Raw genomic sequence first — 12,715 nt, forward strand, 5'->3', positions numbered from 1 at the left:
TCCAAGCTCTTCTTTCCTCCAGGCCCAGCATCACTTACCCCAGGCTGTCGAGTGGGTTGTTACCTCACTCTGGCCACTCTGGATGGCCTCTCTACCACCACAAACTCCCTGTGGGGGCTGAGGAAATTGACAGAACCCAGGAGCCTCCTCTCACTCAGACTCAGCATCCAAGGAGGAAAGCAGGCCATTTTCATGCCTTCATTATTACCTCCAACAAATATTTACTGATTGTCTACTATCTTACAGGCACATCAGGATTATAGAATAAAAGACACAGTGCCAGGTGCCTGGGTGGTTCAGTGGGTTAAACAACTACCTTTGGCTCAGGTCATGATACTGGAATCCCAGAATCTAGTCCTGCATTGGGCTCCCTACTTATTGGGGAGTCTGCTTCTCTCTCCTACCCTCTCACCTCTCATGCTCTAATAAATAAATAAAATCTTAAAACAACAACAACAACAACAACAACAAAAACCCTGACACAGTCCCTACCCTCAAGAAGCTTTGTGTTCAGTGAGGGAGACAGGCATAAATGTCCAGATACACCACCAGGTAAGACATGCTACCTCAAAAAGATGTGGAATTCCTGGGAGGAGCATTGAACTGGGCTGGGAAGGGGTTCTGGGAGGCAGTGATTTGACCTAGGTATAGGGGATTTCTGAAAGTATCACTTGGGATTATCTTGCCCTGAGACATGAAGGAAAGAGAATGAGTTTATGCATACTCAGCAAGTAGTGTGACCAGAAGCAGAAGCTGGTACTGGTCTATAGCTGCTGATCACAAGGTTTTAGTAGCTAAGATTAGCTGCTAAACTTTATGTCACTATGCAAGACAAACAGCTGCACCAAAGGAGCCACTGGGTGGAAGATGGAAATAAAGAGAATTCTGTTCCTACTATTGACATAATAACCCTGGAGGAGCTGGAGCAGAGAAGAGCAGGCCCCATGGCTGAAAAACTAAGAGGGTGGGGGAACTGCTGGGGAGTGTGAATCGGGGTGAAGGCTGAGCCACAGGGTGAGGGGTGGGATTTCTGTGGGGAACAATCTGTGATTTTTGATAATGGATGAGAACCCAACCCAGCTCCTTGGAGACAGCCTTTGAAATGTGCAGCCAGACCAGGAGCCCAGGGCAGTCAAGCTACAGGCCAAGAAAAACCACCATCATCACCTGGGTCACAAGCTACATCCATCTCAAGGGATGTTAGGGATGGCTTCCTTAAGACCAAAGACAGAAGTTCTCCTTCTCTGACCGTGGCACCCATACTCATTTTTTTTTAAAGATTTTATTTATTTATTTGACAGAGAGAGAGAGAGAGAGATCACAAGTAGGCAGGCAGAGAGAGAGAGAAGCAGCCTCCTTGCTGAGCAGAGAGCCCGATGTGGGGTTCGATCCCAGGACACTGAGATCATGACCTGAGCCAAAGGCAGAGGCTTTAACCCACTGAACCACCCAGGCGCCCTAGATGGAGTAGTTTAGATTTAGCCTTAAAGATACGAAGAGACAATACAATCATCTCTGACAGCATTACAGTACTTAGGACTAGAAAGCCATGTGGCACAAAGAAGAGAAAACCCAAAGGCACGTAGACACAGGGATAGAACTCTTAGAGATAGGTCAAGCTGCTTCCAAATGCTAACTGGAGAACAGCAGCAAAGCTTTTCACAACTGCCCTGCCATGGTTTTCCGGCCTATCCCCAGCTGAGAGGCTCAATGTCTTCTCCCTGAACTTCCTGCCGATGCAGGAGACTGTAAGAACTCCCTCTGGGAAATAAACCAAAGCCTGCAAGGATCTTTAAGTACTGACTCTATGCTAGTTTCCCTGACAGACCCATACAGCTGATCAGAACCACTGGGCCTACCAAGACCAGGGAAGACAGGACAGATACATCATCAGTTCCCAGCTAACCTCATCTGCTGCTTGCTCCAAAAGTAGCTTCTTATCTGCAGCCTTGAAAGCCTCGAGTGTGTTGGTGTTAAAGAGCGTTCCAACAGCTGGGCAGCAGTGGGCTGGAGTGGGAGCACTCCTAGACATGGGAGAAACATGGTTAGGCAGGCACAGATGGGACAGCAGTGGGAGACAAAAGACAGTGCTCTGCAGGGCAAAGAGATAATCAATCACACATTTCTTTGGGAAAACATGAATATCCTTGCTTAAGAACTAAAAAACTGGAACTATACACACACACACACACACACACACACACACACACACACAAAATCTCTATATTCTTTTTACCTTCACTTCTTGTTGTTCTTCCACTGAGCACCACCCCCCATCTCACCTCAAATATAAATCCATTATCTAGTTTTTACCCTTTCTCATCTTTAACCTGAAAGGGAAACATCATTTATGGAACTTCTACTGCACCAAGAACTGTACAAGTTTTGCATTTTTGCAACAACTCTTTCTCCTGATTAAAGGCTTAAGTAACTCGTCTAAGGTCACATAAAGATAGGCGGGGCAGGAATCTAAAGCCAGAACTAGCAGACTCCAATGTATTGAGCTGCCTAATCCCTACTCAAACTCTCACAGGCTTCAAGGCCCTGCTCCAAACCCTCTCCTTCCTGGAAGACCCTCCCATTTTCTCTGGTAATGGCTGGCACAGGAAACTGAGCATTACATTTTAGTGTGTCTTTAAGACTGACCATCAGAGATACCCGACTAGAGGATACTAAGCTCCCTGAGGGCAGGGAACATGTCTCCCTCTTCTGACTGTCTCCAGACCTCAACCAGCCTAACCAGGCTCCACAAAGAGATGCTGCTGAGCCAACTTCCGGTGGTGGTCTGAGTCACACAGACAAAATGTGTCATACCTGGGCTACTTGCTGATCTGTCGTGTCACGTGTGTATCACACTCTATACTGTCCCCTTACGGTCTTCAGAGAAATCAAAATCAGGGGAGAAGAAGATGAGTTAATTCTAAGTACAAACTCAGATGTGGAAATATCTGGTGTCCTCTCTGAAATGATTAACTTGTGGTTTAGAGGTTACAGATGCTAAATGAAAATAGGAGCCTAATATTGTTGTCAATTACAACTACTGCAGAGAGAATGCATTTTTATTGATTGTACAGTTTCAAAGACCTCATGTCTCTGGAGTCTGTACAATTGGGTTCACAGGGGCTTCGAGGATAGAAGATCGAAACCTAGACCAGGTGTGTGGGGTGTAATGGGTGGCCAAGGCAGCCGTGCCAAATGTTGTCTGTGGGGTGCAAATGCCAAGTCCTGGGAAAAAGTAACTTTCAATGGCCAGAGTCTTCCCTTGGGGGCTGATAAATGTTCCTCAAACAGCTAACATAAGCTGTTTCTCACAACTCTACTCCAATAAAATATTTTTCATCCACGTGGGAGGAGGACATCAAACACTGTCTTAAAGAGAAAGACAAATCACAAAGGAGCAAGACTCAGCCTAGAGGGAGAAAGAAAGAGCACAGTAGTGGTTGGTACATTAGGCCCCCTACATTCAGACTTGGCTTTATGAAATTACTGCTGAACTAGAAGGGACAAAGCTCTGCTCTAATTGTGATACATGCACAAGAAGAAGGGACTCTTCTTAGTAAGTGCCTGACTGTCCCAGGTATGTGAATGCAGTGTTGAAGTGTCATCATGGAAAGTCAAGTAACTGCCAGCATGCTGGCCAGGCTCCTAGAACATTAGTGTTCATGCAAGTTAATCAGAGAGCACAAGATGAAGTTTCAAAGGGAAGAATTTTTCATAAGTAAAGTCCCACCAGGGGAGGTAGCCAAGGAAACAAATTTAAAAAGTGATAGTGGGAGGGAAAGCCATTCTGCCAACCTCTCCAGGTTCAAGTTCACTCGTTCCACAACAAGTGAAGATAGATGGCTCAGATGAAGAGTGGAAAGAGTCCTGGACTTAGAAACAAGAGAATTTAGTCCACATCCTGGTCCTAGACACATATTAGTTTAGTTTCCTAAAATTCCATTTATATGAAATGCCCAGGATAGCAAATCCATAGACAGAAAGTAGACCATGGTTACCGGGCCTGGGGAGTGGGAGAAGGGAATAATGTAGAGTAACTGCTTATGGGTATAGGCTTGCTTTCTGGAGTGATGAAAATGTTCAAGAATTGGTGGTGGCAGCTGCACAACCTGGTGAATACACAAGTGTAAAAACTGCTGCCTTATACATTTTAATTTTTTTTATTATTTTTTTAAAGATTTTATTTATTTATTTGACAGATCGAGATCACAAGTAGGCAGAGAGGCAGGCAGAGAGAGAGGAGGAAGCAGGCTCCCTGCTGAGCAGAGAGCCCAATGCGGGGCTTGATCCCAGGACCCTGGGATCATGACCTGAGCCGAAGGCAGAGGCTTTAATCCACTGAGCCACCCAGGCACCCCATGCCTTATACATTTTAAAAGGGTGAATTTTATGATATGTAAATTATATCTCAATGACACTGTTAAAAGATCAGAATTAGAAATCTTTCCCAGATAGTAAAGCCAACTGTGAACTCCCAATGATGTAGACTAACCAGGTAAAGGACTGATCTTAGAAAGGCCTCAAGCCTGGACCCACTTGGGGATGCTATCTCTAGGAACTCAGCCTGCACTTCACTCAGTCTCCCAGCCCTGAGTGAGGGAAGTTCTGAAGCTGGTTTGCACCTGTTATTCACACCTGGCCAAAGGCAGGAGAGACAGTCAGGGTGGTGGCCAGGACAGAATAAATTCCCCAGAAGACAGACAGAGGTGATTTTTCATTATTTGGAGGAATCTCTGTTCTAACTGCACAGCTCTGCAGGTCTATGAGGAACTTTGGGAACCTAGAAGTTATACTTAGTATGGGGGCATGCACCATGCTTTCTGTAGTTATCTGTGAGTGTCTGTTTTGCAACATCTCTAACAGATTCCACTGCTGTCTTTCCACCAATCACACCACATCCCACTTTGAAAGCCATGCATTTAGACTGCCTGTAATTGATTTCAACAGTTATTTGAGCAACTAGTACGTGTCAGATCTGTGTTAGGGGCTAATGAGATAGCAGAGATTAAGAGAGCCTGGGTTCTGTGCTGATGATTTTGCATATGAGTCTAATTTCCTTAACTATTTTTTAAAGTTTTTTTTGAGGGCAAGGGTTATGCTATTTCTCTAATTAAGTCCAACTTGAAGCTTAGTAAAGAAAATATTTCTTCTGACTGCAAAGATAAATGTTCCTCAAGGGAAAGAAGCCCAGAGAAAGGAAAACTAATGCTTTAATGAGTCAATTTCACAATTATGCAGAGATTGTCCACCAAAATCTACTCTTCCATTCTTAAACAGAAATAGAGTACATATATGCTGCTTGTAGTGGGGCACCACGCTTCCCAGACTCATGCTCCCCCCAGTGGAACCTGAGCAAAGTAATGCATGTCCTTGCCTGGCAAGGCAAAGGACAATTCAGGTTGTTGGGTTGTTGCTATTGTTTTTTTAACTTTTTGTTTGGTCTTTCTTTCAAGATTTTATTTAAAACAAGTTAGTTAACGTATAGTATAGTATTAGTTTCAGGGGTAGAATTTAGTGATTCCTCACTTGCATATAAGACCCAGTGCTCATCACAACATGTGCTCTCCTTAATGCCCATCACCCAGTTACCCTACCCCCCCACCTACCTCCCCTCCAGCAATCCTCAGTTTATTTCCTCTAGTTAAGAGTCTCTTGTGGTTTGTCTCCTTCTCTGTTATTTTATTGTCCTTCCTTTTCCCTATGTTTATCTGTTTTGTTTAAATACCATACAATTTCACTCCTATGTGGAATTTAAGATACTTTTATTTTAAGTAGGTCCATGCCCAACATGGACTTGAACTCAACGACCCTCAGTTTAAGAGTCACACGCTCCACCAACTGTCAGCCAAGTGCCCCCTACAATTCCGTTTTAAGCAACACAAATACAAGCTCTCTAGAATGATGGAGCCATAGAGGGAAGAAGACTGAACCCCAGTCCCAGACTATTAAGTGGGCAAGAAATAAACCTCTTTTGTGTTTGGGCCATTACGTTTTGGAGTCTGGTTTAGCAGTATACCCTACACTAAGACAGCTCTCTCCAGTGCAAATGGTTGATGCCTGACAAAATACTACTTGACTGCTAATTCACCTCATACAATGTGGGAGAACAGGATTCTTATGGTGCTAACCACTGGCAGAGACCCATTAGGCTTCCAGGGACTCAGAGAATAAGGGATTTATCTGGTGCTATGCAAAGCTGAGATACTCTTGGCATCTAAAAATGAGTATTAGGACTGTTAGCTCTTCAGCTGTACCTTATTCCTCTCTCCATGCCCAGTGCCTAGCACATTCTACTGTCAAGACACAGAGGAAGCAATCAATAAGTATTTTTGAAATAACCATTACCCTTTCACATTTATTATAGCACAGAGCACACTAAAATGCAAACATGTATCTTCTACATCTATCCAGCACTCCATGTTTCTTAAGTCTTTGTATTCCTACCACCTACCCATCCTGCATGTAAGAGGCATTCAGCATCTGATGAGTAAATTTATAAAGATTTCCCCTACAAACCCATGCAGGTGTAAGGCAATAAAAACAAAGAAAGAATAATAATGAAAATAATTTGCATATGAAGAACTCCTTTCTTCTGTGGTACTCCAAGTACTTCCATTAAACTCCCTAGCTGTCTTAGTCTGTTTGGGTTGCTATAAGAAAATGTCACAGACTGGGTAGCTGATGAACAACAGAAATTTCTTTCTCATAGTTCTGGAGGCTGGAAACCCAAGATCAAGTTGCCGGCATGGTCCGGTTCTGGTGAAGGCCCTCTTCCAGTTACAGACTGCCCATTTAGCTCCACATCCTCAAGTGGTGGAAAGCGCGTGTTAGTTCTCTGGGGGTCTATTATAAGGCACTGATCCCATTCCATGAGGCCTCTACCTCATGACCTAACCCCCCTCCCAGAAGCCCCCCCTCCTAACACCATCACCAGGGGCCATCAGATTTCAACATAGAAAAGCAGGGGACACAAACACTCAGACCAAAATACCAATCATCCTAAGACAGATTCAGAAAATCACAGACTTGTAAAACTGGAAGGAACATCAGAAGCCAAGTGCCAGAGATGAGGACAACTGAATGTGAGGAAATTAAAAGCACTTAACCTAGGTAATAGAGTTAACCCGCCTTAGATAAGAGGCTTGCAGGATCCAGCACTGCCCACTAGGGCTTACCTTCATTCCTGCTCATATCCTCAACCACATAGCCTCCAACACTGCGGGTATTCAACAGCGCAATGAAAAGATATGACCAGTCAGATCAAGCAATTTCTGTGAAAGCCATAGCTGCGCGATCACAGATATTCTTACCTCCATCAACTAAAATTTCTGGATCACTTGAGTTTAAGATGTTCTGGATTTTGTAATAAGATCAAAACCTACTTCTATGAACTACTTTTTTCCTGTAACTAATTATTCCTAAGAAGATAATTATTAAAATCTTAAAAACAAACAGAACATAACCCTTCAGTCTAGTCCCAGAGTAAAGTGGGAGCAAGTTTAACTTTTAATTAATGTTAGAATCTTGAGATCATATTAAACTACACTGCTCATATGCCCCCTTGAAGATCTCCAAATAATTTAATGCTTATACACTGTCAGCTATTTTCCTTATTATTCTTGTAATTGTTTCAGAGTAAGTTAATCTTACCAAAACAAGAGAGAGATTACCAGGATTTGATTTGTTTTGACAAGCAATCACAAGGAATTTATTACAGAGCAAGAAAGGTCTGAAGAGAACAAGAAACACCAACACATACCTTTTAAAGATAAAAGACTAATATATTTTTAATAGGACCATGTTTTGTTTATTTTTCCTAAGCCTTTCTTTCCCCTCAGAGTGTGACATGTATTTATTTAGCATATCAGATCCCTGATTTACCTGGTATAGGGAAAAGGATAATACCATTTTAGATTTATGTTACGACATTAAATCTTGCAACTTTGAGATAGAAGAATCAAATGTGTTGACCCTTTTTGGAGATGATTTTAAAAATATATTCTATGGTAAAATCAAACAACACAAGAAACAACAGGCGTTGGCAAGGATGTGCAGAAAAAGAACCCTCATGCATGCTTGGTGAGAATGCCAACTGGTGCAGTTGCTGTGGAAAGGAGTATGGAGGCACCTCAAAAATTAAAATAGAACTACTGTAGATCAGTAATTGCACTACCGGGTATTTACCCAAAGAATACAAAAACACTAATTCAAAGGGATACATGCACCCCTAATATTTACAGCAGCATTATTTACAATAGCCAAATTATGGAAGCAGCCCAAATTTCCACCGACTGATGAACGGATAAAAAAGATGGGATATACATATATACAATGGAATGTTATTCAGCCATAAAAAAAGAATGAAATCTTGCCATTTGCAATGACATGGATGGAGCTAGAGAGTATAATACCTAGTGAAATAAGAGAAATAAGAGAAAGACAAATACCAGATGATTTCATGCATTTAAGAAATTAAACAAGAATTTAAAGACACAAAATAAACAAGCAAAGGGGATAAAAAAGAGAGAGAGAAATCAAGAAACAGACTCTTCTGTTTTTTATCTTTAACAGATGGTTGCCAGAGGGGAAGGGGATGAAGGGATGGGTTAAATGGGTATTGGGGATTAGGGAGGACACTTGTCATGATGAGAGCACTAGGTGATGTGACATTGTTGAATGACTATATTGTACCTCTGAAACTAATACAACACTGTATAATGTGGAAGCATTGACTACACTGAAGCCTTCAATTCTTCAAGTATTAATCGTCTCAGAGCCCCTCAATATGGTTTCAGCTCCACTTTTCTGTGTGGAATTCAGTTTGAGACTGCAAACAGTCTAATCAACAAATCCAATGACCCTTGCATTGAATGCTGACCTTTCTGCTTCTGACACTGTTGATCAACTCTTTCCTTCCTGAAAGCATCCATCTATGGTTTCTGTAGCACTTTTCTGGTTCTTCTTCCTCTCTGAGAATTCTTATCTCCTTTGATAGTTCTGTACCTTCCTTCTTGCACCCCCTGATCAGATCCACTCACCAGTCTGGCCCTCTGTTCTTCTTATGTGATAGTCTTCCTCTCTTAGAGCCTCATGATCTCCTCTGCAGGATGACCCTCTCCTTGACTCCAGGGCCTCCTGGGCATTTCCACCAGATGATGTCATCTCAAGCTCAACATGTTTTAAACCAAGTATACCTCCTCCTAAAATCGTATCCCCCTCCTGATCTTTCTGTTTCTGTAGAATATAACAAAATGCCCCTGGCTACTCAGACTACAACCTCAGAAATCTATTTCACTCTGCTTCTAAATTTAGCCACCTTGGGCAAGCCATTTTACCTTCTGACCCATGGTTTCCTCGTCCGAAAAAAGAGAAAAATCATATCTGGCAGGTCTGAAAGGATTATGTATATAAAAACACCTGCATAATTAAGTCAATAAATGTCTCTCTTCTCTCTAGCAGTACCTGTGGCTCCCAACCAAGGAAGAAAAAAACAAACCAAAAAACCTCTTTGAGGGTGTATGTCGTGTTTCTTTGTATAATGCCTTACACAGCGGCTTGTATGTAGAAGTAGCCTAATAAATGTTCACTGATGTCCATGGATAAGAAACTGAAGGAGTAAGTCAAGAAGTATCAATAAGGAATCACAAAATATTAAATAAAATCAAAAGCAGAAGGGCTGTTATCTACACCTCAACCAATCTAGATGATATTTGACACCTAATAGGCTCTGATAATTACCTGCTGCAAAAAGGTATATCCAATAGTCCTAAGCATCTAGCACTTGTCTCTGTGCATCTAGCACTTGTCTCTGGGGGATACAAGAGAACTGAAGAGCTGGCCCTGCTTCTGGGGGTTCCCCAAGGTCCCCCTGTGGCTCACCTAAGTTTTAAAGTTAAGAATGTTCATTCCTCACAGAAAGCAAACACTTTAGATTTTAAGCCAAAAAAAAAAGAAAAAAGAAAAGAAAAGAAAAAAAATACTCACATGTCAAAAGCACTGAAACTCCAATGTTAAGCGAGCTGGCAGCCCAGCAGAATCACCTGGACAGAAGCATTATCACATTTTCCATTATGAGTCAGTAATAGCAGCATTCATAACTAAAATGTTTGTGAATAATTTGTTCTCTTTCTTGAGCCCTAAGTGCCCTGTCCAATTCCTGGTCATCCATATTCAACAGGGACTTAGCAGAAGATGCCAGAGCTTTTCTAAATTGGAGGAATTTGTCCAGACTATAAAAAAGATTCATTGAGAAAAAAATTTCCAATCTCCTCCCTCAGCAATTTTAAGTAGTCAGTATTAATTCTTTGGGTAATAATGGGAGTCTCACTACTCTCTTTCTTTTCCCCGAAACAGAGAAAAGAAGTGAAAACGAGTTTTTGTCAAAGCCAGGAAGTAAAAGGGGATAAAAGGTATGGCACACGGAATATAATCAATGTTACTGTAATAGCACTGTATGGTGACAGAGGGCAGCTACGCCTGCCGTGAGCAGAGCATAATGTATAAACTTTGTCAAATAACTATGTTGTAAATCTAAAATTAAGTAGCACTATGTGTAAATGACACCCAAATAAAAATTAATTAATTAATTAAACACAGTCAGGAAGTAAAATAGAAACCAGTCAAGAGCATGAATTATAAAAGACAAAGGTGGGAAAGCTGACCCTATACTGGAGGGCAGAGAGCATAACAGAAGATGACAGGATACTGAGTTACTGTCACCCACCATTGTAGTAATAGCCCTTAATGTCCTTGGGAGCTTCATCCAGCCGGTACTCATTCAGTTTCCTCTGGGTCAACTCATGCCAGAATCCAACGTCCAAGGCACTGCTAAAGGGAGCGAACTGCAATTTGGACAGCCCAGGATCCCCCGGAGCTGCTGCCATTATTTGCTGCCTACTAGAAAACAAAATAGAACACAGCAAAATAGCACAACATATGGTGAGGGAAAAATAAAAATTTGTAATAAGGCATAACCAAAACAAACAAGCAAAAAATGATGGGAGGTATACAGGCTACCTAAAGACCTAACTGAAAATCACCCTGATTTGGCCTATATTGCTAAGTTTCACCTCCTGACAACACAAATGATTTTCTAAGTAAATCCTTTCTCTTAGGCCTTTCTGACCTTTACCTCTGGGTATCTCCCTTTCTTGTTCAAGTCAGTCTGATGGCAGCATGAGTGCTATGCCTTCATAGACATAATCAGAGTCACAGAAATTTTTGTCCTCCTGTGTGGTCCTGGAGAACTTCACACATGTAAAACTCGAGTCCAGCAGGTCAGAAACACAAGGCCAACTATCCGAGCTCTGAATGAGAGCTGCACTTGAACACCTCCCGCCCCCGCTGAGGAGAGAATGAACAAATTTCTGCCCACCTAACCTGAATTTTTTTACATCTCATCTTTTATCTTTTAAATGCATGGAAAATTTGCATTTTACTGTATATACATATTTTAATATTTTATTCTCCCTCTCAAATCATCAAATAAATGTGACCCTCCTGGCAATCAGGCATGCACACACTGTAACTCTCCTACTCCTGCACACACACTCAAGGGGACACCACTGCCAGCTGGAAAAGCACAATACTAGAGGACCTTGGTATTTCCAAAAAGCAGAAGTGGGGGAGGTCTCTTCACTTTCACTCTTACTTCCCTATGACCAGACAGAGTAATATTTCTGCAGCAGAATGTATGAAGAGTCACATAGATGATAACCAGTTCACATCAACCACATCACAGTTTTGAGCCAAGATTATTACATAGCTTTCCGTTTCCAAACTTGTTGGATTTGGGAATTAAGATCTAGCAAGCTTTCGGGGGCGCCTGGGTGGAGCCCAAGTCGGGCTCTCTGCTCAGCAGGGGGGTTTGCTTCTCCTTCTCCCTTAGAGCACATGCATGTACATGCTCTCTCTCTCTCTCAAATAAATAAATAAATAAAATCTTTAAAAAAGAGAGAGATAACAAGCTTTCGACTGATAATAACTAGATGGTAAAGTGCAAAGTTAGCACTACATGAAAATGCTAAAATTCCAGGAGGAGATGAGTATGGAGTAGGGAGGAAGTCTCAGAGACGGTCCTCTTTAAAACTCCACACCACCTTAGTACGCATTCTCAGTATCATACGTTAGACAATGCCTGACCCGAGGTTTTCAAACTTTCCCCACCTTGAGGGCTTATTAAAACTGAAGATGAAGGGACACCTGGGTGGCTCAGTCAGTTAAGTGCCTGCCTTCAGCTCAGGTCATGATCTCGGGGTCCTGGGATCGAATCCCTTATCGGGGTCCTTGCTCAGCGAGGAGCCTGCCTCTCCCTCTGCTGGCTGCTTCCCGGTTTCTCTCTCTCCCTCTGACAAATAAATAAAATCTTAAACAAAACTAAACTAAACAAAATGAAACTAAACTGAGGATGCCTGGGCTCCAGCTGCTGGAGAGGAGAAGAGAGGATGAGGGTGACCAGGAGTCCCCAGGTTTGACTAGTGCTCAGGCAGGTCTGATTCAAGTTTGGTACTACTTGATGGCTTCAGGCCACCAGCACTCTTACTTTTGGAGGGCCCACCTCTAAACCATTTCAAATATATTTAAATGTACCCTCATCCCATATTAAATAATTTCTGGCTTTTAATTATTTGAAAGGCTTTTTATAATTCTGTACTCTCAGAATGTTCATCTCTTTCCAGGTCACATCTATTTCCATTGGCCCAGGGAAAGCTTATGG

General features: G+C 42.2%; 1 protein-coding gene across 1 annotated transcript in view; it reads right to left on the reverse strand.

Moving 5' to 3' along the window:
• The window catches only part of ATG7 (autophagy related 7), a 227,812-nt gene extending 216,916 nt beyond the window's left edge, over window positions 1-10,896 (reverse strand). Inside the window, 4 exon segments of the mRNA XM_047744561.1 lie at window positions 1,907-2,024; window positions 9,985-10,001; window positions 10,003-10,040; window positions 10,724-10,896. Of these exon segments, the coding sequence (XP_047600517.1) occupies window positions 1,907-2,024; window positions 9,985-10,001; window positions 10,003-10,040; window positions 10,724-10,883 (333 nt within the window). The 5' untranslated portion in view covers window positions 10,884-10,896.
• Window positions 10,897-12,715: the final 1,819 nt, after the last annotated feature.

The sequence above is a fragment of the Lutra lutra genome, chromosome 1 (assembly GCF_902655055.1).
Source record: "Lutra lutra chromosome 1, mLutLut1.2, whole genome shotgun sequence".
Lineage (NCBI taxonomy): Eukaryota > Metazoa > Chordata > Mammalia > Carnivora > Mustelidae > Lutra > Lutra lutra.